Source organism: Micromys minutus (genome assembly GCF_963924665.1).
Source record: "Micromys minutus genome assembly, chromosome: 25".
In the NCBI taxonomy this organism is placed as follows: Eukaryota; Metazoa; Chordata; class Mammalia; order Rodentia; family Muridae; genus Micromys; species Micromys minutus.
Genome location: NC_137960.1, coordinates 30,099,592 through 30,127,342, shown reverse-complemented (window position 1 = coordinate 30,127,342; position 27,751 = coordinate 30,099,592). Strand labels below are relative to the sequence as shown.

Below are 27,751 nucleotides of genomic sequence, written 5' to 3'. Positions count from 1 at the left end.
TAAACTATTGCTTGTCTGTAGTAGGCTGCTCCACCCCCAGCTTAACTGTCCAATCAGATTTACAGATTGGCCTCTGTCAAACAAAATTCCAGATGGATAACAATTTAAAAATCTCCATGTGTTATAGGGCATATCCGGTCTCTAAAAGAAAATTCTCTGTTCTGTGTAAGCTTTCAAATGTGTCACACATGTGCTTTGTTTCCAGGTCCCTATTGTGGGAGTTGGGCTGTTCCCAAAGAACTCTGGCTGAACTCAAACGAAGTGACTGTCCGCTTCCAGAGTGGATCTCACATTTCTGGCCGGGGCTTTCTGCTGGCCTATGCCAGCAGTGACCATCCAGGTACAAGAGAAACACCATCACGCCTATCCACCTGGGAGCTCCTTCTGTTCCTTACCTTTTCTTCTGGGCATGGGTGTGAGCTCAGATGCCACAGTAAGATACTAGAACAAGCTGGATGCAGGGGCCCATGCCTTGAATCCCAGCTTTAATTCAATCCAGAGCCAGAGGCAGGTTGATATCTGTGGTTTTTGAGGCCTTCCTGGTCTATATATGAGTTTCAGGCCAGCATCAGGGACGATGTAGTCCCTGTCATGGGGGAGAGAGAAGGAAGTCAGGATAGGGGGAATAGCATCTTGGTCATGTACTGCTTCCTCTTAGATCCGATGATGTGTATGGGATGGAATAAATCTTTGACTAACACATCTTTGGGGAAATCCTCCTGACCTTGCTGTCTGGCTTCTCTGAAGCCCTGCCCCTAAACTTCTTCCTTGTTTAGGAAGCAAACTTTAACTAGTGACCTCATTGCTGTCACACAACAGCTTGGGGGCGGGGGCGGGGCACAGTAGGGTCACGTGACACCCTGACCCTGGGTGGGAGAGAAAGGAAAACAGCTTGAGCCCTGCTGAGAAGGAAACTGCCCACTCCTTCCTCAGCCCCCTGGGGCAGAGTCATCTGCCTCTGCTTTCAGCCTGCTTTGGTAGAAATACGTCTGGAAGGGGATGTGCCACTCATGAAGGCAAATGTGGCTGGTGTTCACCATATTTTGCTCCTTAAGAAACGTTCGTGAAAGAGACTAGAGTGATGGCTCAGCAGTTAAGAGCACTGGCTACTCTTCCAGAGGTCCTGAGTTCAATTCCCAGCAAACACATGGTGGCTCACAACCATCTGTAATGGGATCTGATGCCCTCTTCTGGTGTGTCTGAAGACAGCTACAGTGTACTTATATAAATTAAATATAGATAGATAGATAGATAGATAAATAAATAAATAAATAAATAAATGTTCATGAAGAAGAAAGAACTATTGCCAATAATATCGGCTATTTGGGGAACTATTTTGCCAGTTTAACTAAACATGTTCCCTTTTGAGGACCTTCCTCTGTAAATGTGCTTGTTCCTGATTGATTGTTGGTCAACACTGATGACCATGTTAGTTAAACAGTTAAACTGTTCCTGTGTCACCCAAATGCCACTGGCTGGATCCAGATGTTCTGGGGAGCTGAGTATGTCACTATTCATGGAGTCTGGATTCTGTCTCCAGAACCACAAAAATTCAGTTGTGGTGGCGCCAACCTGTAATCCCAGCACTCGGGGAGGAGAACTGAGAGGACCAAAACATTTTGAGGTTGTCCTCAGCTACATAGTGACTCAGTTGGCCAAACCTGGACTAGCCTGGGCTACCTCAGACTCTATCAAAAAAAAAGTGTGTGTGTTGGGGAGATTGGGGGGCTGTTCCTGGGAATGTTTGCCATGAACAGTGACAGGATCTTTAATGTTTTTTTCTCCTGTTAATCATAGTGCACACGTGATACCGCAGGTATATAGTAATTACAGTTAGCAGTCAATTTTGGTATTGTTCTCTGGACAGCAGCACTGAGAACTCCCCATCGGGGAGAGGAAAGAAGAAAGACACTGATTAAACCCTGGAGACCAATCCCACCTTTTATTTACTTGTAGCCGAGAAAAGTCAAGTTACGTGATGACGCTTTCGACGTTTTCTTTTGTAGCTGAAAAGAAATACTTGGAAGCAAGTGGCCTGCTTCCCACTCATCTGCCCCCTGTTCTTCTCTTTATTTGTGATAGATCTGATAACCTGTTTGGAACGAGGAAGCCATTACTCTGAGGAGAAATACAGGTAAACATGTGTACTAAATTATTCATGGACAGAAATAAGGGGTATTTGAGATGTTCCCAAAAGTCAGAATCTGCAAACCCTTTGCTCTGCGAATAATTGTAGCTTCTATAGGCCGGAAGTCCCCATTGCACTGACTTGTGCAATCTCTGCTGCTGAAGCCGAAAGGAAAGGCAGACGATAAAAACAAATAAGTCAGCATCGTACGGTTCTGTTTATATGAACAAGCCGAGGCTGCAGAGTCGGCTCAGCAGCAGGCAGGAGTGCACGCAGCTTTTGCAGAAGATCTGAATTTGGTTTCTAGGTCCCATGTCAGGAAGCTCACAGCTCCAGGAGATCTAAAGTGCTATTCTGACCTCTTTGGGTACCCATACTCACATGTGCATGCCCATACCCATACAGAAAGACCCACTTATACTAGTAATTTAAGTGTGTAAATTCAAAATAGCATGGAAAAAAGCAGCAGGGTAGGGATAGCTCAGGCTGCGTGTGGTAGTACACACCTGTACTGTCCTAGTCACTGGGAGCTGGAGGTAAGATGTTCAGTGGTGAACCTGGGCTGGGCTATAAGAAACACACACATATACATACACAAACATTCATACACACACACATATATATATACATATACATACACATACATACATACATACATACATACACATACATATACACATACACACATACATATACATACACACATACATGCACATACACACATACATGCACATACACACATACATATACACACACACATACATACACATATACACATGCATATACATTCATACGCAAACACACATATACACATACGTACATATATACACATACGTACATAGACACACACACAAAGAAGGAGGAGGGTGAGAGAGAGAGTAGAAGGGTGTATTTGTTTGGGACGTGGTCTATAGTTTGCTGATCCCATAGTTCTGTATAACCAGTGAGCCACAGTTGAGTGTGGAATATACTTTTCCCCTGGTTGGTATTTGGAAATGAGTTGTATAATCCTTTCATAGGGGTCTTTTACCCTAAAGAAAAGCCTCTGGAGAACAGGGATATGGCTTGTTAGCTCAGCTTTACTTTAACCAGGAGTCTACTTAATTTCTGATATATATTTCCTCCTCAGCCATCAGTGAAGTGATGTGGTCTAGAGGGAATACTGATCATGAGGTTGGTCTTTTGGCAAGTTATTCTGTAGGCTGTCCTGGGCACTGGGGAACACCTTCCTTCCCCGGATTTAACTGTCCACATTTTAGTTGTGACAACCACGACCGTCTGCACACAATGCCTCATGTCTTCTGGGGGACAAGAACACCCTCCCCCCAGCTGACAAATTCTGTCTAGAAGTCAGTGGCAATAGCAATAGCAAAAACCTATAACTCTAGAGTGGTTTTTTAATGGCCTGCCCAGCGCTCCATACCACACTCATAAGTAGCTCTTAGGACATTTCAGCATGCGCGGAAGGTTGCTTCTGTGACATCATGAAAATGCAGGCTCAAAACCACTAAGTCACTACACTAAGTGTGCTCGGGGGCTAGGCTTACGAGTCCATGTTCTTAACTATCTCAGACACTCAGACATTCTCAGTGTGAGTGTTTGATGTGCAGAACCTTTTCCAGTATTAGCTAATATTAATTGTACCTAAGGAACATGAGAAAGCCAAGAATATGAAAGTAAATATTACTTTGTAAGGTTATTGTTCAGCCCATGCATACAGAGGCTAATGGCCTCTAGAGTTTTTCTGGCCACACGTTTCCAGTGAACTGGTGATAGGGCCCTGGGTATCATAAAAAAGGACAGTGTATTCAAACATAGTGTGACATTATGGTGACAGATTGGTTCCACTGCAGGCCAGACATTTTGCAGTGCTTAAGTATGGCCAGTAATGCAGGGCCACACCTCTCACCCGGAATGCAGAACACAGAGACCATGGAAGTCCTTTGTTATTCACTTGATGGTCTATTCACTTGACAGCAAAATTAGACTATGTTAGCATGAGGCCATTTAGTCTTTCTGTATTTTACATGCTATAGCTATTCATGCATTCCGTGTGAGCTGTTACAGCTCTTGATTAATACGCGTGGGCTCCGTGGGGGGTCTTATGAGCATCTCAGTTTCCTGCGATCCTAAACTGTCTGCATTCAAAGGCTCATCTGGCACTAAGCAATTCTTCTCTTAAGGACCTGCAGGAGGCTGTTTTTTTATTTCTCGGCTCCTTGATTACAATGCCATGCAGGCCCTAGGAGAACTATGAAACATTTATTTGGGTCGTTTGATAATTAGTTGTCATTACATGGTAATTTTCTAAGCAGCGAGGGGAAAGTGAAAAGGGGGGGGGGGGGACAGCTGCTATTTTAGAATCTGCCACTTTATAAATGGGATAAACAGGCCTCAACCCTACACAGAGACTAAAGGCAACTGAGGGAGGAAGCTGAGAGCAGCCACTGACCACTATACCAAGTGGGCAACCCTGAAAACATACATGCAAGTAACAGTGGTAAGGCCAAGCAGGTTGTATTTATGTCGTTAGGAATACATGTATACACGTGTGTAGCAACAATTAATGAAAAGGAGACCACAAATTTGAAAGGAGGAGGGGCATATACGAGGCTTGGAGGGAAGACAGGGAAGGAGGAAATGGTATGATTATGATCTTAGGAAGGAAGGAAGGTTGTTAAGTCATAGAAATAGACATACAGCATTCATCTTCAAAACTCGGTGATTGTGTGTGTGTGTGTGTGTGTGTGTGTGTGTGTGTGTGTGTGTGTATGTGTGTGTGTGTGTGTTTTCAAAAGTAGAAGTAGCTTTCCTTGATGTGCTGATGCTTCACTAAACTAGAGCTAAAGAGACTGACTCGCAGGTCGGTCATGTGCTATGTTCTGGGTCAACTAGCTAACCTCAGTCTGAGCCAGGTCACCCTACCTCTAGCACTGAGACCCTTTGTTTACTCAGGGTTTTTATTGCTGTGAAGACACACCATGACCAAAGCAATTCTGGTAAGGACCAACATTCAGTTGGGCTGGTTTACCAGTTCAGAAGTTCAGTCCATTCTTACCATGGCTGGAGTATGGCAGCATCCAGGCAGACATGGCATGGGAGGAGCTGAGAGGTCTATCCACATCTTAATCTGAAGGCTGATAGAAGATCTAGTCCCAGATAGTTAGGAGGAAGGTCTCTCAAAGCCCACCTGGACAGTGACGCATTTCTTCCAGCAAAGTCACACCTCCTCCTCCTCCTAATAATAATAATAATAATAATAATAATAATAATAATGCTTGACTGAGAGTGTTCCAACCACCACACCCTTCAGTCACATTCCCAGCTGTGATGGGTCCCTGGAAAGCCCCTTGAAAGACGACTTAAATAAGTAGAGCTCTATTTTATTATGTGTTTCTCACGTATGTGTGTATGCATCAAACTTGTCCTTCAGTTTGTCGTCCTCTTATCTCAGCCATTTGAGTCGTTGGGATTACCAGCTTGTATGTTTAGGGCCTGACTAAACTCTAATTTTAAAGCATTCTTCATAAGCGTAAGGGTCATTTATTATTACATAGACCAGTAGTATCGGTTATAGTAACCCTGGTGACTGTGGACTTGCACTATGGCAAGTCCAAGGTGAAATGTACTATAGGTGTAAAATCTATAGGTGTAACATATTTCCAGTATGAGGGGGGAACAAGCTCAATTATCTCCTTGATTCTTGGTTGGTTTTTTTGTTTTGTTTTAATTTGCTTTGTTTTTGCTGTTCTTGTTATAAGTGGGAATTAACAGAATTTGGGTATATTGCGTTAAATGTGTATTATTAATTTTACTTGTTTCTTTTAATTTTTCCTAATATAGAAATTTAAGTGTAAACATGGCTTCCATTTTGCTTCTGCATCAGAGTGTAGTTGAGAGAATGGACACCGAAACTGCTCCAAGAGAGCTCGCCAGTGTTACTTTCTATCTTCCGTCTATCCGTCCAAACACAAAACGCTATTTATTTTAAACATTTCTTTTACTAAGAATATGGTTATATAGGTAAATTTTCCTTTTACCTTAAAAGCTTTTCTTAGGCATCTTAGACTCCAAGTGTATTAGGGAAGCAGCTTTGATACTTTACACATGATAAATCCTTACCGAAAGCAAATAACCATTGTGGGAAACTTTCCTCCAGGTTGACATTTTAGATCAGTTTGTGGTTTTGTAAAGCAAGTTTCTCGTTTGTCTTTAAAGCAAGATACTATTTGCCTACATTATGAAAGTGGGGTGAAAAACTCAAAAGTTGCTTATGCATTCATTTTTATTTCCAGAATTACCATGTGCCACGGGCTGGGCATTAGTTTTTATTAACCGTGGAGCCTTTAGATCCAAACACCTGTACAACTTCTACCAGAGGCCATAGGTCTAAATACTTATTCATTCATTACTTAAACATTCATTCGTCTCTCTCTCTCTCTCCTTGAACTCAGGGTCTGTCCTTTTTCTCTTACAACTGTGCACGCGTGCATGCGATGGAAATGAAATTGACATGTATTTTAATGCTTTTCTTCTTTCATTGTAATTTGATAACATAATTTTTTTTCCCTAGCAAATTCTGTCCAGCTGGTTGTAGAGACATAGCAGGAGACATCTCCGGGAATACAAAAGATGGCTACAGAGATGTAAGTAATTAAGGGTGATATACCAAAGAAGTAAGGTGTTGCCTGCTTTGCCTGAGTTATTGTAAAATCAAGTGCAACGGGATGCAGAACTCTGCACAGACATATGCTTTTCTGTTTTATGAGACGGTAAAATGCAATGATTTTGAAACCAAAGGTTGCTATGCGTTCATTCTCATTTGCGGCATTTCCAAATAAGAATGGAAGAAGAAAATACAAAAGTATTTTCAGCACCGAAGGACTATTCTGTGTGGTGGTCAGTACTTCCTCCCAGTGGTGAATTCTCCAGAGAAATAAGAATGTGGGGTCAGTTTTCATTTCTCGTGTTGGCGGTTTCAGTCCAGCCTGCTTGCTACTGGTCTAGGGTGGACTCTGAGGACAGAGGGCATCCCATGGACCCTTTCAATGGCACATTTTTGGTGACCTAATTTCTTCCCATAAAGCCACACCTCCTAAAGGTTCTACCACTTCCTGCTAGTGCTATGAGTTGGGCATTAACACCTGTCCAGTCTCCACAAATGGCTATGGAGTTTGTATACTTATTCATCATACTGATACTATAGATTAACAATTTATTCATTCTCTCTCCTCTCTCAGGGCCCATCCTTTCTTGTTCTTCTACGTGTGTGTGTGTGTGTGTGTGTGTGTGTGTGTGTGTGTGATGTGTGTATATAGGTACACATGCCATGGCACACATGGAGATCAGAGAACAACTATGTAGAGTCAGTTTTCTCTTTCCCTTCAATTTGGGGCTACCAGGCCTATAGTATCAGGTAACAAGTGTTATTACCTTGTTAGCACTGGTTCTGTAATACTGCGGTTGTCTCCTATACTAGAGCTAGTGGCATGACTGGTGACGTTGCAGAATAAAGCCATCTTCCATACTTCTGCCTGCCCATCTCCACTCACATCTCTGGATTATGTTTCTAATCTGTCTGCCCTGTCTCCTAATATTTAATCCACTGTTTATTTTTACTTACAAGTTTCCATCCTGGAAATATTCTCTCTGTCTCTCTTCCTCCCTCCCTCCCTCCCTCCCTCCCTCCCTCCTTCCCTCTCTCCCTCACTCCATCTCCCTCCCTCCCTACTTCACTTCCTCTTTCTCGCTCCCTCTCTCTGCTTATATTACCATTTAAAATAGTTGAATTTGCACTCGACTGTTGGAAGAGTTTGATTTATTTAAGATGTGAAACATCTGTAGTGCTGAGAAAAGACATTACTGACACACCCTCATTCCTGGAGAAGTATCTCCCACACACACTGGAGAAACTGAAAAGTTGCCTCTGTCAGGAGAGAAAACAGGACTGTAACCTTGTTGTAGGCTGTTTTTACATTTCATTTTGTTTTTTTTTTTTCTCTTAGTACATCCTGATTTTGAAATAGATCATAGTGTAATTTGCTTGTTTCCTCTTTCCTGTATTGCTTTTGTTTATGAATTGGACACAGGATATTTATCAGGCCTACTGGACTTTTTCTTTTCTATATGTGGCACACTTAATTTTTTCCTTTCTTAGTGGTTTATATCCTTTTTAAAACAGCATAGAGAAACTATTTCTAAATAATTCCAGGAAATTAACTAGAAGACAGCACTTGAAAAGGAGTTTCTTCCCTTTCACTAGGAAGGTTTTACTGTTCTGGGAGAGGATGATGGGGTGGAATGCTGAGTCCTCTTGTGTGTTAGATCTGCAGGTGCTGGTATTCCACTTCCTTGTTTCTTACCAACTGCTTGGCACCATTTGCTTTTCTTTTGTTTTCTCTTTTTATATAAGTACACTGTAGCTGTCTTCAGACACACCAAAAGAGGGCGTCAGATCTCATTACAGATGGTTGTGAGCCACCATGTGGTTGCTGGGATTTGAACTTAGGACCTCTGGAAGAGCAGTCAGGGCTCTTAACCACTGAGCCATCTCTCTAGACCCTTCTTTTGTTTTTCAAGACAGGTTTTCTCTGTGTAGGCCTGGCTGTCCTAGAACTCAATCTGTAGATGAGGCTAGCTCAAACTCATACATCCATCTGCTTCTACTTCCCAAGTGCTGGGATGAAAGGTGAACACCACAATACTTGGCTACTGTTTGCTTTTGAAAGTTCATCTCTTTACTGAAGTCTGGTTAGTACCTTCCATGTATCTGTTAGATACTTAGCAGCTGCATAACAATGTGTCCTGCCCCAAGGCTGAAGAAACATCTGTTGTCTTTTCATATTTATATATTTATTTATTGGGAGACACACATACATATATATATAAACAATTTTGTCTGTGTGTGTGTGTGTGTGTGTGTGTGTGTGTTGCCTGCCCTATGCCTACAGGTGTAAATGTTTGCAATGTGGAGGTCAGAGAACAATTTTAGGAATTCATTCTTTCTTTCTATGATAGGATCCAGGAATCAAACTCAGATGGTTGCACTTGCCACACAAGCCTTTTATCTACTGAGCCATCTTGCTGGCCCATCTCTTCTATTTTCAATGGATTAGGAATCTGAGCAAAGTTTGTCTGGATCTCATAAGAATAGAGCTGAAGTGTCAGCTGGAGCTACAGCCTCTCTGTGGCCCCTCACAGGTCATCCTCTAAGCTTGCAGTGCTGGGGCACATTGAGGGTCATTGGACAGAAGGCCTGGTGGCGCTGCCATTTTTGCCATGTGTCCTCCTAACGTGGCTGCACACATCCTTGAAGCCAGCAAGAATCACTAGCAAAAGCATCTGGTACTAACGAGATACCGTGGAGAGGTGTGACCGCCCACCTTTTTGCTATGTTCTATGAATTATTAATAGAAGAATGTCACAGCTTCCGGTCCACGAGGGGGATTACCAGGAGGCAGATCCTAGGGGTTATTTTAGAATCTACTCCATGGCAGCTTCCTCTTAGGAAGTATATTCAGTGTAACAGATCTTTTTTTGGAAGGCTCTTTGCAAAACTAAAGCATCCTGTACATCAAGAAAACAGAATCTGGAAACCTAATTACTTAGTTAATTAAGTAAGCATTGGAAGTAGCAGCATTAGACTTGAGGGACATTGTGTCATTGGGTTTGTTTGTGACAGAATCCCTTCTAGCTCCAGGCTGGCCTTACACATTGTGTATCAGGGCTGGGCTTGAGCTCCTGGTTTTCCTGTTTCCATCTTCCAAGTGCCAGATTACATAGATTGTTGAGAATATGTGATCTTAAAGAGATCATTATGGAAAAAGCATTGATTTCATTTTTGTGGTGCCCCAAAAAGCAGCAAGCAGCAGGATCAATGGTCAGACATCATAGAGATGCCAACTTCAGTCGCGTAAGAGAAATAATGAAGGAGCATGTTTAGAGAAATTCGTGGACGTTATATGCGGTGTTGGTGATGCTACGTGTGAGTGGCAGTGCCCGTGGGATAGGGGCAGAGTGGATCTTCAGAGGCTCTATGTGGAGAACTTACAGGGCCTTTCTGAGTCCTTAAGATTCTGGGTTCTGCTTTGTAGGCATCTGTGCTATGTCTGTTTTCGATGCCGACAGCAGTGTGGGCTTTGGGCTGCTCCTGAAGATCTGACTACAGAACAGCTTTCCTTTGCCAGCTCTCTAGCTTTCTAATAGTGGGGTGCATCCGCTTTTCAATGGTGTAGGTCACTTAACCAATTGAATACTATCACTTTACTTTTATTGGTTTTACAGTTTACTGGTATTTTTAGTTCAAGGTTTATCAACTGCAAGCTAAATGCTTACTCTATTTTTAGATTTCTTTAACTTTGTGGTTATGGATATGTCTATGTGTACATATTTGCACATGTATACAGGAGTTACCTTTAGAGCCCCAAAAGAGAGTTTCAGATCCCCCTAGAGCTCAAGTGCCAAGGACCAGCCTTGCCTTGGAGAGGGGTTCTCGGGAAGGGGTGTCTGGGAGCGTCAAAACAAATGACTTGAAGTCAAATCGTGGGTCTAAGCTGACAACCTATGTTCTGTTTGAGACAGCTTTCCAGATAGCTCTCTCTATGTTCTGTGCTATATAGTCCCTTTAAAGTAATTTCATTGTATTTATTTATTTATTATTGTACTGGCTGGTGTTTTGTGTTAACTTGACACAAGCTGGGGTTATTATCACAGAGAAAGAAACCTCCCTTGAGAAAATGCTTCCATGAGAGTCAGCTGTAAGGCATTTTCTCAATTAGTGATCAAGGGTGAGAGGGTCCATTGTGGGTGGTGCCATCCCTGGACTGGTAGTCTTGGGTTCTATAAGAAAGCAAGCTGAGCAAGCCAGGAGAAGCAAGTCACTAAGCAACATTCCTCCATGGCCTCTGCATCAGCTCCTGCCTCCAAGTTCCTACCCTGCTTGAGTTCCTGTCCTGACTTCCTTTGGTGATGAACAGCAATGTGAAAGTGTAAGCTGAATAAACCCTTTCTTTCCCAACTTGCTTCTTGGTCATGATGTTTTGTGTAGGAATAGGAACCCTGACTAAGACAATTATAATAATAAAGTATTCATTTATTATTGTGAGGGATGTCATAGTTTTCTATTTCTGTGATGAGACATCACAACTTATAAAAGAATGTGGTAAACTGGGGGCTTGCTTGCAGTTCATGACCACCATGGCAGGGAGTGTGGTAGCAGGCAGGCATGCCAGCTAAGAGTTTGCATTTTGAGCCAACAACCATGAGGCAGAGAAAGATCTAGTTAGAAATGGTGTGGGCCTTTGAAACCTCAAAGCCCTGCCCTCTGACACACTCCTTTTAGCAAGGCCTCACTTCCCAATCCTCCCCCAAAGGTTTCATCAACTGCAGACCAAATATTCAAATGTCTGAGCCTATGGGGACATTGTCATTCAAACCACTGCAGTCACACTTGGCACAGAATGAGTAGAGTTAAGCTGACCAGAGTTAATTCCCTCATTAGCTCCTGAGGACTGATGTTGGGTCATCAGATTTAGTGGCTAGTCTCTTTACCGACTAGGCCATCTCACCACCATTTTTCCACCATTTTTAATTTTTTGAGATTTAAAAGAAGTAAGAAACGTGCGTGTGGATATTTTGTTTACATATATGTCCATGCATGACGTTGAGTACAGTGCCTGCGGAGACTAGAAGAAGACTTTGGATCCTCTGGAACTAGAGTTACCAATGGCTGTTAGCTGCCATGTGGGTGCTAGGAATTGAACCTAGGTCTTCTGAAATAGCAACTTTCCTCTCACTGACAATATGTGTGTGTTACAAAGAAGAACAAAAAGCAACCTCAGGTTTGTCCTTGACTTTCACCTTATTTGAGACAGTTAGCTAGCTTGAGACTCTTTAGCTAGCTTTCCAGACAAACTGTTTCTGCCTCCCTTCCCACCCTAGGCATGCTGGGATTGCAGACACTGCAGTGTTTTGGCTCTACATAGGTTCTAGGGAGGACTCAGGTTCACACACTGGCACAGCAAGTGCTTTACCAGCTGAGCCATTCCCCGATCCTGTTTTGTTTGCTGAAACAGAGTCTCATGTAGTCTAGGCTGGTCTGGAAGTTGCTGAGGATCGCCTTGAACTCCTGGTCTTCCTGCCTCTGTTTCATAATTGCTGTGGTTATCAGTATTTTTTACCATAGAGAAAGCTTCCTAAGGAAGGCAGATTCCAGGAAGTTCTTTTCAAATGCAAAATGGGTCTCCACTACTGGTCATCTTCCTTTCCCTCCTTCTAGGGGACAAGATCATCTGTACCCTTTTCCTAAAGGGGACAGTATTATCTGCATCTCGGTTGGCATTCTCTTGTGTTGCATATTCTGTTTGTAGCAATGACATCACTTACTGCAAAACTGATTTCCATTGCCAAATCTCAGGTGAGAAATATGAAATCTCTTAAAGAAAAACAAAATCGCAAAATTTCTTACTGTTACTGCAATTCCAAGGCAATTGGTTACAAATACTGTCCATTGCTTCTGCATGTGCTATAATTTAGATTTGAGGAAACGTTCCCATCGAGACTCAGGCAGTCAAGATTGTCATGGACATAAGAATCACCTAGGTCCAGTGATTAAGACATAGTGGCATGACCCTCTGTCCTCTTGGTTTTCATATTAGCTACATGGGAGACACAGAGCACATAGCTCAGTTTTATTTAGAGTTGCCTCTTTGGCCCAACTGCCTAGTCTATCTATTGTCTTCCCATCCACATCAGTTCCTGGGGACTTTTGGACCTGATCACCTCACAGTTCTTGTCATTCCCGTTGGAGCCAGTGTCACCCCTAACCTGTCTTAATCAGAGCCAGCCAATTGATCTTTCTTTTGCCAAATTTGTCTAAACAGCATGTACCTGGGACTGAAAGCTGCCATGAGCAACTAGCCGAGCAGTCACGGGCTTTTTCACTCACTGAAAGGATTCAGAGAATGGGAATTTTTTTTTTTTTTTGGTCTCTTTGTTTGGTTGGTTGTTTTTGGGATCATTCCACATAGAACTTGCTGCTCTATATAGCAGGTGTCAGCCATCTTAGTTCTGATGTCGTATCAAATCAAAGAATTAACATGAAGTTGCAGTACAGAAGGCTGAATAGTACCTAGGTTGCTTCCCACCTTGTTTAAGACGGTCTGCTTGCAAACCTAGTCTAAGAGACAAATCCACTATCTTTTTCTGCACAGCAGTCTACCCTGAACTCAGTGGCTTATGAGCATGGTAAGCAGTTTTGACAGATGGGTTCTCTGGCTCTGCTAGTCTAAAACTGCTCTTGAGGTGCTGAAGAGTCCTTGTGGCTTCGCTAACATGCGTGTCAGTTAGCAGGGCCTCGTGAATTGCGGTAGAACAAGGCAAACTCCTTGACTCATTCACATTTTGAGGCTAGAAGTTAACATAGGGTTGTGGCTACAAGAGGTAGAGCATACTGTAAATGACTAAGCAAGCAAAAATGGAATGTGTGTGCCTCTAATTCCATCACTCCACAGACAGAGGCAGGCGGATCTGTGAGTTCAAAGCCAGCCTGGTCTACATTGTGAGTGCCAGGATAGCCAGCATTAAATAAGGAGACATTGTCTCTCAAGAACAAAAACCAAATGAACACCCCAGACAAACGAATGTAGGAAGTAAAAACTCCAGCTTTGTTTTAGACGTGTGGGTGCTGAACAATGCTGTCTCTCTGTTTCAGACCTCTGTACTGTGCAAAGCTGCCATCCATGCAGGGATCATCGCAGACGAACTCGGTGGCCACATCAACCTGCTTCAGAGCAAAGGGATAAGTCACTATGAAGGAATCCTGGCCAATGGTGTGCTCTCCCGGCAGTAAGTACATCGCTTGTGTTCTGAGAGGACAAAGCCCTGAGGCCAGTTTTGAAAGGACAGCAGGGGGCGGGGGTGGTGTGTAACGCCATGTGGCAGTCAGCTTCAAAAGTATCTGTGATATATCAGGGCCACCAAGATGGCTCAGCTGTTAAAATCACTTGTTGCTCTACCAGAGGACCCAAGTTCTAGTCCCAGCACCACACTGGCAGCTTACGGCCGTCCGTGATTGGAGTTCTAAGGTACCTTCTTCAGGCACCAGGCATACAAATGGTGCACATGCACTAAGGCAAAACACTAATGGAATTTAAAAGGTAAAGAAATAAACCGTGTGAGAGTTTCAACAGCATTTATAGTCTTTATGTGAAAAATAAATGTAGTAACGAGAGAACTTTCTGGTTGTGCGGGCACGTAAGTTAAAATGGCAGACGCCTGAGCCCTGTGGAGGGAGATTTCTTCACTCCCAGCTGCACCTGTGGGAGAAAATCAATGCTTATACTTTTGGGTTTTTAAAGTTTCAGAAAATTACTTATCTCCAATTTTACTCAATACTGAAGGGAACAGGGAACTGAAATATTCATAGGACCACTGAATGTTCCCCACCCTCAAAGATTCCTAGAGACCATTTTTGAGGAGTAGAAAGGGACTGCAATGGATAGATCGGTACATACATACATACATACATACATACATACATACATACATACATACATACATACACACAGATGATAGGTAGGTAGGTAGGTAGGTAGATAGATAGATAGATAGATAGATAGATAGATAGATAGATAGATGATAGATAGATAGATGATAAATAAATAGACAGACAGACAGATGAGATGATTGATAGATATTTAGATACATATATATGCATACACAGATGATTTATTGATAGATAGACAGTTGATAGATTGATAGATATTTAGATACATATATATACATACACAGATGATAGATAGATAGATAGATAAATAGATAGATAGATAGATAGATAGATAGGTAGGTAGGTAGATAGATGATAGATAGATAGATAGATAGATAGATAGATAGATAGATAGATAGATAGATAGATATGAGTGTGGAGAAGGAAACTCTAGGTCTCCCCCTTCACCATACCCTACCCTTACCCTCTCATTCCCACTCACCAGCACCGTCTCCCCTGTCCTCTGTCAGTCCCTGGAAATGTTTTTTTATTTTTATTTTTTATGATTGTGTCAGAAAACCTGGGAGTAAGAGATCACTTTTATCAATAGTAGATAGGTTCTCAAGTTAGCATATGTTTGATTGAATCTGATGTCATTTTGAGAAAGTCTATAAATATATTATAGTTTAACAAAGGTGTGGGCCAACACGTTGCTTTTACAGGAAAATGCATTCTATGTTTTGGAAGGATAAAGAAAACAATTCACTTCAGAAATTTCTAGTAAAAACTGGGTCTAAAATTTTTTTCCAGATTGGGGGCAGAGCCCAGGCTCCTGGGAGTAGAGATTAGAGGGAGCACCTGGGGTTAGAAGAGAAGTTGGTTACATGACTCTCATGAAAGCAGACAGTCATGGATAATGGCAAGAGGGAGGAAAAAAGCTTAGGGGAGACAGAGCCAAAGGCTGAGGAGAGATGCACCATGTTAATACCTCATGCCCAAGGAGATCAGCAGTTGGCAGATCACCTAGAATTACAGTTACAGAAGGCAGGGAGCTACTGTGTAGTCGTTGGAAATTGAACCTGGCTCCCCTGGAACAGCAAGTACTCTTAACCACAGAGCTATCTTTCCCTCTCTCCTGCCAATGTGTGTGTGTGTGTGTGTGTGTGTGTGTGTGTGTGTGTGTGGATAGATAGATAGATAGATAGATAGATAGATAGATAGATAGATAGATAGATAGATAGATTACATATCTATCTCTAACTTTGGAAGATTGAAGAAACAACATGAAAACAGTTGAATTAAAAGTAGATTTCATTTTCTCAATTGCCTATGTAGCAATTAGACTTCATGCATAAATATAATTTTGAAATAACTGTGAGATTAAATTTCATACCAAAGATGTACATAAATGTAAATGATTCACAGCTTCTAGGGAATTGGTGGTCTATCATGTAGTTATTTGAACTAATTTTCTTGGTTTTTGTTTTGGTGGGAGTGGAAAGCCCAGAATGAGACCAAGGAGTATGCTTCCCCCTGGCTATTGTGATCTTCATTCTGAGCAAGGGATGTGAAACCAGTCCCCTCTGCTTGTTTAGATCCCAGATCTTCAGGGAGCAGCTGTTTTTATCTGGGATGTTTGGCCTTTGGGGAACCACCGAACTTGCGGTCATTGAACTTCTGTTCCCACACATGACGGCTTGGTATTCAGGGAAAACAACAAAGAAGGAAGTGTTGCAGCTGAGGAAGAAGGGGTCCCTAAAGCAAATATCCAGACTCTGCTGGGATTCATCCGGGGGCCAGGCCACTTCCTCGATTTGAGTAGGCCAGAATGGAATCAGGAAGGAGGACTGACCTTACCCAGAGAAGGAGGCTCTGACTATCAGAAGGGAAAGCCTTTCCTTTGTGTTTACCTCAGATTGTTCCAGACTGTCTGTCTCTGGAGCCCCAGGGGAGGGGGTAAGGCCTTTTATTCCTGTAATTGATGGAATTTGTTTACCCTACTGTGGATGCCTGTTCTCCCCTAGGTGGTAGCTTTTAAGAAGAAGGTTTGTCCACCCTTAGTGTGACTCTGTTGCATTTAGTTAGTTGGACAGAATGAAATGGCCATAAGAAGCCAGCTGATCATGGAGAAAAGCCAGCAGAGAGCCATTAGCAGAACCATCCTTCGGGTCTGCACTTTTGGATGAAAATTTTATTTTATTACATTTTAAGAGTGTATGTGAAGTGAGTGAGTGAGTGTGTGTGTGTGTGTGTGTGTGTGTGTGTGTGTATGCACACATGCCACAGCATTCGATGGAAGTCAGAGGACAACTTGTAGACATGGGTTTCAGGGATTTCTCAATGGACCCATTATCAACTAAGCAGCTCATGAGACCCATATCTTCATGCTCAAAAGTTAACGTTTCCGCACATACCCTTCTGATTGACAACAAAAATATAAAAATAAATATTTTAGAGCCTCATGGCAGTGAGACAAAGGTTAAGTGTTCATGGTTGACATGATCTTTGGGGGCCATGTCTCTTGTGTAATGCTTTATGTTGGGGCACTAGGAAAAAGAAAATTTAACTATCAGATAAAAAAGAGGCTCCTGATGAATTCTAAATTAATTCCCAGAGGGTTTTCAAAAAAGAAGTAAGTGGTTGAGGTGCATGATGTGAAATTCCCAAATAATCAATAAAAATATTAAGTTTGGAGAAAAAACTACTGTATATATAGTGTATATATATATATAGGGCCCCCAGTTATATAATGTTTGAATATATATATGCATACATACACATACACACAAGGCCTTTTACCAGCATATCACAGAAAGGCCTGCCTGTTCATACGTACTCTAATATATGGAGTCATGATAGATGCCCATAAATCAGAGATGAATGGATAAAGAAAATGGTACACACAGAGGAATTTTGTTTGGGATGAACGTGGGGTGCTTGCAGAAGAATGGAGCTACAGATCACCATATTTAGCAAGAGTAGGGAGACCCAGGGAGATAAAGCTGGGGGGAGAGGATTGTGGCAAAGCTACAGCTATTATAGAGTGAGGTCTCTGAAAGCCCAGGCTACGTAACAAGATTCTGTCTTAAGGATAACTAGAAGGGCGGTGTGCTGGTTGGCTTTAGGGGAGAGGGGTCCTCAGTTGAATTGCCTCTCAAACTGACCTGTGGGCACAACTGTAGGGTCTTTTCTTGGCTGATGACTGACATTGGAGGGCCCAGCCAGCAGAGCGGTGCCAGACCTGGGCAGGTGTTTCTTCGAGGTCTAAGAAAGCAGGCTGAGCAAGCCAGTAAGCAGCACTCCTTCATGCCCTCTGCTTCACTTCTTGCCTTGGCTTGGGAAGAGAGTCAGATTGATGAGTTGAAAAATGAAGTAAACCTCTTCCGCTCCGGAGGCCTGTTTGTCCCAGTAATAGAAAGCCCACTAGGAGAGGTGACTTTAGGAGAGGTTGGAGTGAGGGCGATAGAGAGTAAATACAAAGTGACCTGTACACGTGAGAGAATGTCACGGTTAAACGCATTTAATTCATGCATACTATTACAAAAGGGCAGGTCTCAGAGTCTGGCCTTTGTCACTGGACTTGGTTTTTTTTGTTTTGTGTTGTACTGTATGACAGTTTTCAAGTTAGCCGACCCTAACGATGCTGGCGTAAATGACAGCAGAAAGGCATCACGGTTGTGATCCTTGCCGCATGGGGTGGTGGGTGTGTGAGGCTGTGCTGTGCTGGGTTCTGGCATCTATCCAGGCAGCCCTCTTACGCCTCCTGTTTGTCTTCTTCTTTCAGTGGATCTCTGTCAGAAAAGCGGTTTCTGTTTACATCCCCAGGTAAGGATCATGCTTTTCATAAGCTTATTGTTTAAAAGCCTACAGTGGGGATTTAGGCTTGCCAACCCCAGGACTGTGTAGTTATGTAGTTCAAGAGTTTTCTGGCATATTGTTTTGTTTTGTTTCCCCTTTGGTTGTCCTGGGTCTGATCTTTACTAGGCAAGTGATCTACCTCAACCTGGAGGCCAGAGGGTCAGGACTTCAAGACTATCCTCAGGTTTATAGCCAGCCTGGGCTACATGAGACTTCTCCCTAAGAACAAATGGTAGTAAACGTGTACATACATACATACATACATACATACATATGCATATATCCACACACATACCCCAATAATAAGGAGTAACATACTTATTATTAGTAGCATACATTTTTCATTTAACCTTAAATTCTGAGTATTTTCTAAATTACTATATACAGATATGCCATTAATTAACATTCCCCTCTACCATGTTTACGTTGTTACATTTTCTTTCTTACGAATGACATGGCTGAAATTTACCTGTATTTTATATCCTAGTTTTGTTTTTTGTTCTTTTCCCTCTTGTTCATGAGCTAGACATTTCTGCTTTGGCTGTTGTTTAGTCCTTTGAGGGAGGGTCTCACCCTATCACCCTCTGTGGCCTGGAATGAAATATGTAGATCAGGTTGACCTCAACTCACAAAGATCCGCCTTCTTTTGCCAGTCTAGTGCTGGGATCAAAGGCACACATCACTGTGTCCAGCAGACATTTTTAACTTCTAATTGTCCTTTATCTTCTTCCTGTGGGACTTAAATAAATGTGCAGAGTGATGTCCTATGTTTGTTTGAAGTTTATATAGCCAGGGGCCTGTTCTGGGAAGGGAGAGCCTCTTCGCCAGAGGCAGAAAGAAGTCTAGCAGCAGAGTGACCTGCCGCCTGAGGACATCTTCAGCTAATGTAGCTCGGCTTAGACAGTGAGAGTCCCACAGCTTCCCAGCCTTGGAACAGTGACCTGTCAAACCTTCTCCCGAGCGTGGACACCGAGAGCCTCACCCAGCAGCTTCCTCCCTTGGCCGGTCTAATTCTGGTTTGGGGAATTAACTTGAACCCAGCGAGAAGCACAGAATAAAAGCTAATCCCGAGGAGCATGGAATAAACGCTGCCCTTTGTAGAGGAACCATTTTGTTTCCAGACTTAGCTCAGACATTACTTTCCTAACATCATAGGCAAATGTGTTCATTTCCCCATGCACAAAGCACATTTGCTCATTTTATTCTTTTGAGACAGAATGTCACTGTGCGTATCCCTGTATCCTTGGCTGGCCTGGACCTCACAAGGATCCTATTGCCTCTGCCTCCTGAGTGCTGAGGTTAATGCTGTATACCACTGCACCCAGCTCTGAAGCCGAGTTCTGTGTATGTTTGTGAGTTACATGATATTTGTGTTGTAACGGCTTTCTCCTCTAGGAATGAATATTATAACCGTGGCTATTCCATCTGTGATCTTCATTGCCCTCCTTCTGACTGGAATGGGGATCTTTGCAATCTGTAGAAAGTATGTGAATTTACGTTTTTTCAATGTTTCTCTAATTATATACACAAGCAGTTTATTAGTCGACTTTTCTCGTCACTCTGACAAAAGTATCTTAAGGAAGGGGGGAAGGCCTTTGGGCTCACAGTCTGAGGACACATGGTCTGTCTATCCTGCTTAAGGAGGACAATAGTGTGATGTAGCTGGTCATATCACATCTGCAGGATGTCAACATCTACAGGAATCAAGGAGAGAGGAATGCTGCCGTCCAACTCCTTCTCCTTTTATTTAATCTGAAACCCCAGTGCAGGGTGTGGTGCCATCCCCGACTCAGGTGGATCGTCCAATCTAGGCACGCGCTTATAGACAAACCCAGAGGTGCTTTTCTTCCACGTGGAATGAGCATAACTAACATTCATAAACCTCACAGGTTTATTCCTCTAGTACATATGTGTTTAAAAAGCAGCATGCCTTCTTTAGAGATGAAATGTTTATATTTTACAAGCGAGCTGGGTCCAGATGCTAACATAGGAATTGTCTAGTACTACATTCTATGACTTCCCTCATGAGCACTGCTGACATAGTCCCTGTGAAATCTCCCTCGTTCCCTTACCCAATGGACATTGTATCAGAAAGAGGACCCGCCTGGGTTCAGCTCCTACCATGTCCCTAGGTAGCCCAGTGATGTCCGATGTGGCTGTTTCTCTTGGAACAAAGACATTCACTATGATGGGTATTTACACTTTTTCATAACCTCATATGCTATTTTTTTGTTATAATAAATAAAAGAAATTGGATTTAAACAAAAAGTAAGAAATATTCTCAGGTTTTCTTTTTACAATTTAAAAAGCTTTAGAACACACACACATACACTAATATGAATAGAATGTTGAATCATTGTATACTTTCAACATAACTGATGATGTTAATTGATTTTAAAGGTACCTATAATTTGTACTTTATAAAAATAGAATATGATTTTATAAAATGATCTTTACAAATTACTTAGGGATTTTTATTGGTTTTTCTGAGCCATGAGAAAATTAAATAATAATGCATTACTTTCTAGTATAGAAAATAAAATTAGCTTACATTCTCTCAGTGAATATATGTGACCTTAATTATAAGATATATTTACATATGATCACATACACATACACAGATTTTTTAAGCATATGACAGTGTCGAGCTAATTCAGTCTTCAGAACCACCTATGAGGTAGGTACTTCACATTTTATGAGGACACAAGGCAGACAAATGAGCTGATGAATATTTAGTAGAGCTTTTTGTCTTGACAGGAGGAAAAAGAAAGGAAATCCATATGTATCAGCTGAGGCTCAGAAAACAGGTTGGTTAAAAACTCCATCTATAATTTTATTCTGTCTTGGGGGGGGGAAGGGTCTGCTCTGTTAATGCAGTACATGTGTAGGATGGGTACGACTTAGCTTAGCTGTAGATCATTTGCCTGATATGTACACGATCCTAGGTTCTGTACCCAGTAAACCCCTTTATCTGTGAGTGGTATGTTCAAAGACACTAAGGGTTGCTCAAGCCTGTAACTAGAACTAAATCATGTACATAAAGTCTTTACATGCATAGGTCTGATAAAATGTAGCCTATGTATGAGGCATGGTGTGGGAATTTTTTTTTAATGCTAATAATAATGAAATAGGGTGATGGAATTGAATAGAATAGCCACTCTTTTGCTCTGGGCACATTATAAAGTGACCACAGGGGAGTGTTTTGGTTTCTTCTCCTCTGTGATAGAATAATCTGAAAGAAAGCCATGTAAGGAAGAAGGGTTGTTTACACTCACAGTGTGAGGTTCAGTTCAGTTCATCCCGGTGAGAGGTAAAGATGGGGGGAGCTTGAAGCAAACTGGTCACACTGCATCCTTGATGGGAAGACACCGAGGGACAATGCAGGCTGCTGCCCAGTTCAGGATCCCAGGCTAGAAACGGGTGCCATCTTGTTGGCTTGGTATTCCCACCTTAGTTAATACAATCAAGATAATTCCCCCATCACCCGCCCATTTTCTGGCTGAGTCTAGATTCTGCCAAGTTGCCGGGAACACTCACCATCACAGGAGGGTAACAGTCAGAGAGAAGAATGAACCAGACAGGAGGGTGGTTCATATCCAGGCGCTGCTGTGCAAGAACAGCATGCAACTTAAAATATGAATTGCTTCTGGGATTTTTCTGTTTAATATTTTTGGGCCATGGTTCCTATTGTTTTTGGAGCATAAACAGTAGGTAAGAGAGCACTCTCTGGTTTGAACGAGAGATAAGTCCCACTACCTTTGAATTAGCAAAGTATTTTATCTACTCTATATCCTGCCTCAGAGTTTTCATGCCACCATATCTGTATTTAGCATGAGCCCCATCCTGTTTAAATTTTGTACTTTTCATTTGTGTATGTGTACCGGAAAGTAGATTGCTACACTGTCATCAAGGAGTGACAACAGCCTTGTCCATGAGCTGAACATGTGTTTGGCCTGGGTTCTAATCTTAGAATCAAAATAATGCAGACAGGGCTTGTGAGATGGCCTGAGTTTGGTGTCCTGGGATCACAGGTGAATATTACTGTCCTGTGTCTTTAAAATGCTCCAGAACAAACACATGAACTTTGCCTGGTTCATTCCTCAGTTTCCCATAAAATACAGTGGAGGCCTGAAGATGCTGAGGAAAGGCTGAGTCTTAATGGCAGCTGTTGTGTCCTCTGGGGTATGAGTTTATGTGCCTACAGGAGATGTGCCCAGATGAGTCCAGGGTTTGGAAGCTACATCTATTTTACATCTAAGTTATCTGTGGGGGTGTTTCGTCTGCCTGAATATATGTCCCTGCCTTGCACCCACATGATCAATAAACGTGGTGAACCCTCTGAGACTGGAGTTACAATGGTTATAACCTGCCATGTGGGTGCTAGAAATCGAAACGGAGTCCTGGCAGAGCAGCCTGTGTGCTCTTAACTACTGAGCCATCTCTCCAGCCCACAAATACATTGATACCATCAGTGGGAGCCAGTCATGGTGGTGAACACCTTTAATCCTTGCACTCAGGAGGCAGAAGCAGGCAAATCTCTGTGAGTTCAAGGCTAGCCTGGTCTACATAATGAATTCCAGGGCATCCAAGGCTATGCAAAGAGTCCCTATTTCAAAAAAAAGCAAATAAAGCTATCGGTGGGTAGTATACATCTTGAAGGACCTGCCATGCTGTGCTCCGCACACAACCAAAGAGTTGGTTTGCCAGCGCCCCGCAAGAAAACCAACCTCTGACATACATGAGTACGGGAATTACAGGCCTGATGCCTGGTTTTATATTCTCGTGATTTCAGGCTGTTGGAAGCAGATTAAATACCCCTTTGCCAGGCATCAGTCGACGGAATTTACCATCAGCTATGACAATGAGAAAGAGATGACTCAGAAGTTGGATCTTATCACCAGTGATGTGGCAGGTGAGTGTGATACCCCAGGGACAGGGCTCTGAGGAGGTTCTGCTTGTGGGAGACATGAGCAGAACAGCAGCAAGGCCTATAAGATCCTTCATTATAGCAGAGGTGTGTCCCCTACTCCCCCAGTACTCTATGAAGAGTTTCAAGCTGACACAAAGATATTAGTCATAGAGATCCACCTGTTCCTGCCTCCCCAGTGCTGGGAGGAAGCTCTTCATTAATATTTGTTACTCGGGTTTTTATTAAAGTACTGGGAATGAGGGACAAGGAAGACGAATTGAGTGATGGGTGAATCCATCTCTGGCCTTCGAGCAGACGGGTTAGAGTAAGGGTCAGAATGGTTCAGTGTCTCTGAGAAAGCCTCTTTGTCAATCTTTTTCCATTTGCCCCCAGAGTTACCCTCAGACTGCAAGTATGTAGGTTCTGAGTGAGACTTCCACAGTCCCCATGATCTAACCATAGACAACACAGCTCATGCTAGAAACATGCTTTCCGTTACCCAGCGGCTGTGTGATTTGAGGAAAGTTACTTAGTGTCCCCCTGCTTTGTTTCCTGCTGTCATGTGACAACCTCATTTCGAAAAAGACTTGAATTGGTCACTGTCTAAGAAATGATCTTATTATCTGGCTGCCCATTACTAAGTCCAGATGTATTGCTTATCTCTCATATCCATTAAAGCATCCATAGCCCCTAATTCTCCTGCCACATGAAACTGTCTTCATAGTTCTTTCTCTTCTGTATTAGGGTTCTAGGACAACTTAAAAAGGATTTATTAGAATATTAGAATGGCTTACCGGCTATGGTCTAGCTAATCAACAGTGTCTGTCTACCAATGGAAAGTCTAAGAATCCAGTAATTAGGGTACATCTCTCAGCTGGCTTTCAGTACTCTCTAGAATCCCAAAGAAGCAGACTCTAAAGCCAGTTAAGGCATAGACTTGCTAGCAGGAGCAAGCAGACAAAGAGAAAGCAAGCTTCTGTCTTCCGCATCCTTTACATAGGCTGCCGGCTGAAGGCATGGCCCAGATGAAAGGTGGCTCTTCCCACCTCAGAGATCTAGATTACAAGTGGGTCTTAACACTTCAAATGATTTAATGTATGTAAGAAAAACTGCCTTATAGATGTGCCCAGCCATGTGTGTTTTATTAGTTCTAGATGTACTCAAGCTGACACAAAGGTGGTCGTCATACCCTCTTTAGGTTTTCTCCACCTCCAAACTTTCCAAAGGCCAGTTTGAAAGTTACTCCGAGCTGGACCTAATAGCCAACACCTTTAATCCCAGAACCAAGTAAAAGTCACCCCTAAACTGGGCATGGAGTTGCATGTCTGTGGTCAACCCTGGACAGCAAAGGCTTAGAGGCAGGAAGACCACAAGTTCAAGTCTAGTCGGGGTTATATAGTAAGACCGTCTGTAAGAAAATGCCCCTCCTCTATAAACATTTTCCCTCTAACGGAAACAATCCAGTCTCTGAGGCCTTATGACCCTTGGTGGCTTCCTGAGGCAGGCAGAATTATGGTGCTTTCAGACCCAATTGCAGCATCCGACTTTCATTTCATAAGTCTCATGGGACCTAAGATGCTTTAGTCACCAGTGGAGATGGTGTGGAAGGGAAAACACACCCTGTGACAACTGGCTACCTCACTCTGGTGTCAGCTGGTGCACTAATGATGTACATTTGGTTTTAGATTATCAGCAGCCTCTCATGATTGGCACAGGGACAGTCACGAGAAAGGGCTCTACCTTCCGGCCCATGGACACAGACACTGAAGAGGCCAGAGGGAACACTGAGGCCAGCGGCCACTATGACTGTCCTCACCGCCCGGGCCGACATGAGTACGCACTCCCCTTGACGCACTCCGAGCCTGAGTACGCCACACCTATTGTGGAGCGGCACCTGCTGCGAGCTCACACCTTCTCCACACAGAGTGGCTACCGAGTCCCAGGGCGCAGGCCCACTCACAAACACTCCCTTTCCTCTGGAGGCTTTCCTCCTGCTGCAGGAGCCACCCAGGCTGAAAGCTATCAGAGGCCAGCAAGTCCCAAGCCTGTGGGTGGTGACTATGACAAGCCTGCTGCCAACAGCTTCTTGGACAGCAGGGACCCCTCCTCTCGGTCACAGATGACCTCCGGGGAGGATGATGGCTACTGCGCACCCAGAAACGGCCTTGCGCCCCTCAACCAGATGGCCGTCACTGCTCTTTTGTGAACCCAATGTGAAAGAAACCTGCTGTGGTACTGAGCACGCTCCGCCGTGAGTCACTGGAAGAAGTGCGCGAACCTGCATGTGCGACTCTTCAGGATCCTAGAGACAACCTCACTTACTGTTTACAGAACTGTGCAGCTGGCTTTGTTCCAATCTTTCCAGCAGAGCCGGTTGGTTTCTGCTGTGCTAAAACAAGGAGATTTTTTTTTTCCTCATTTGTCTCACTGTGACGCTGTGCTGTAAAATGTGCAATTTGTACAGTTGTGTTTAACACGAATTAACGTAACGAAGTTTGGTGTTTGTTTTCCACACGGGGCTTGAGGAGGAAACTCGGGGTTCTCACAGATGTAGCCGGTGTTCGTGTTTCTCAGTGCGTCTGGTTATCTGACGCCGGGAGCAGCGGGTCTGTTGAAAACCCTCTTTGGTTGTGGTCACTCGTTTCCTTTTTGATAAAGTAAAAGCATTTTTGCCATCCTTTCTCCTGGAAGAAATGAAATGACTTGAAACGTGTAAGGCACACTAGGACTGCTAGCCGTGGTGGCCCATTTACGCACACAAGCATACCACTTCAGCAGCTGTAGCCTGCTTCCTTACACTTGAGGGCAGTCGGGCCCCTAGTGTCCTGGGGCCCCTTGTGGGTCCCAGCTGCACCCTGGGGACCATATTGGAAAGGGCCTAGCCGACTGCACCGTGTTCCTAAGCAAATCTGCCTTTTCAGGGTGCGAAGGTTCAAGGCAATCCTTGTAATGAAGGAGGTGCAGGAGTTGTAGCTCAAGGCAGGAATCTCAAGTGTTTCTAAACCTCAGAGTATAAATACAGCTGAGCCCAGAAAGCCGTACTTCCTACAACTTTCTCCAGAAATAATGCATGCGGGCGACTTTCATTGTCCCCGGGAAACAAATGCTGTTTGAAATGTGTTCTTGCACGTGTTGAAGCCGAGTGTTTTTATTGGTTTTTTTTTTTTTTTTTTTTTTTTTTTTTTTTTTTGTGGAAATCTAGTAATTGTCCTGGTGATGTAAAAACAGTTTCCCTTCTTACACTCCTAGAGTACCCAGGTCTCACTGTACCTCATGTTCTGTGTTGGTTTTCCCTGAGTTTACTTTGTGAATGAATGGGGCGGGTTGGGGGGGTGGGGAGGGGGTGGATTTAACCTCTTTTTGCCAAAGAGGAAAAAGTATGTGTCTTGTTTATTTAAAAAAAATATATATAGGCCAAAAAATCCTTTCCTTACAAATTGTATTATAATCCTAATTGTGTGATTGTCATTTTCTGTGAATTCTGTGTTAAAATAGGGTGCTGAAAGCTCGTGGCAGAGTATCTGCTGGTTACAATGGAGGTTAAACTATTTACGTTATGGAGTTTACATGATTTTAAGTGTATACTAATTGTAATAAACTATGCCAAATCAGAGAGCCCCTGAATTCTATTTGGGCTAGCGAGAGGCTCTCTTCTTGTCACTGAATTCCCATGATGCAACTTGCTTTTTTTTTTTTTTTTCTTTTAAATTCAGGCTTTCATATTGCCCACACTGTCTGACGGTTCTCAGTGTAACCTAGGGTGACCTTGGATTTCTCATCCTCCCGTGTTTGCCTCTCAACTGTTGGGATTACAGACGTGCAACCTCACATCTGGCTTTTCTTTGTCTCTTGTAAGGGGATTTGGTCATACTGTAGAGCATCTAATACTTGGTGCCCAGTCACCTTGGTAATGATTGCCTTTCCTAGAGATTTGTAGAAAGTGTGATTTAAACTGTCCCAGGGACAACTTTTCATATTGTTGGCTAAATTTTCCACAGTGAAATGTACCTATAATCTTTCAACCTCTACGTACAAAATGCCTATTGAGAGGACACGTCCCTAAATCCTTCCAAAGTGATACGAGAGCTTCTTCAGTTGCAAAGGTAACTTGAACCTTCTTATTCCTCTTAAAGGTAACGGCAAGTTTTGCCCACTTGCCACCTCTAGCTCTTAGTGAAAATAGAAAAACACTGGACAATGGTGGCACACAGTTCTTTAATCCCAGCACTTGGGAGGGAGAGACAGGCGGATTGAATTCAAGACCAGCCTGGTCTGCAGAGTAGGTTCCAGGACAGCCAGGGCTACACAGAGAAACCCTGCCATAGGAAACCAAAATTAATAATTAGTTAATTAATTAAAGGGAAAGTAGGCA

General features: G+C 43.0%; 1 protein-coding gene across 1 annotated transcript in view; it reads left to right on the top strand.

Moving 5' to 3' along the window:
• DCBLD1 (discoidin, CUB and LCCL domain containing 1) overlaps positions 1-26,516 on the top strand; it is a 66,135-nt gene extending 39,619 nt beyond the window's left edge. Inside the window, exons 3-11 of the mRNA XM_080937543.1 lie at positions 206-340; positions 2,083-2,134; positions 6,702-6,774; positions 13,839-13,972; positions 18,397-18,437; positions 19,866-19,953; positions 21,228-21,277; positions 23,263-23,382; positions 25,065-26,516. Coding sequence (XP_080793669.1) covers positions 206-340; positions 2,083-2,134; positions 6,702-6,774; positions 13,839-13,972; positions 18,397-18,437; positions 19,866-19,953; positions 21,228-21,277; positions 23,263-23,382; positions 25,065-25,585 — 1,214 coding nt within the window. The 3' untranslated portion in view covers positions 25,586-26,516. The remainder of the gene's footprint in view (positions 1-205; positions 341-2,082; positions 2,135-6,701; positions 6,775-13,838; positions 13,973-18,396; positions 18,438-19,865; positions 19,954-21,227; positions 21,278-23,262; positions 23,383-25,064) is intronic.
• Positions 26,517-27,751: the final 1,235 nt, after the last annotated feature.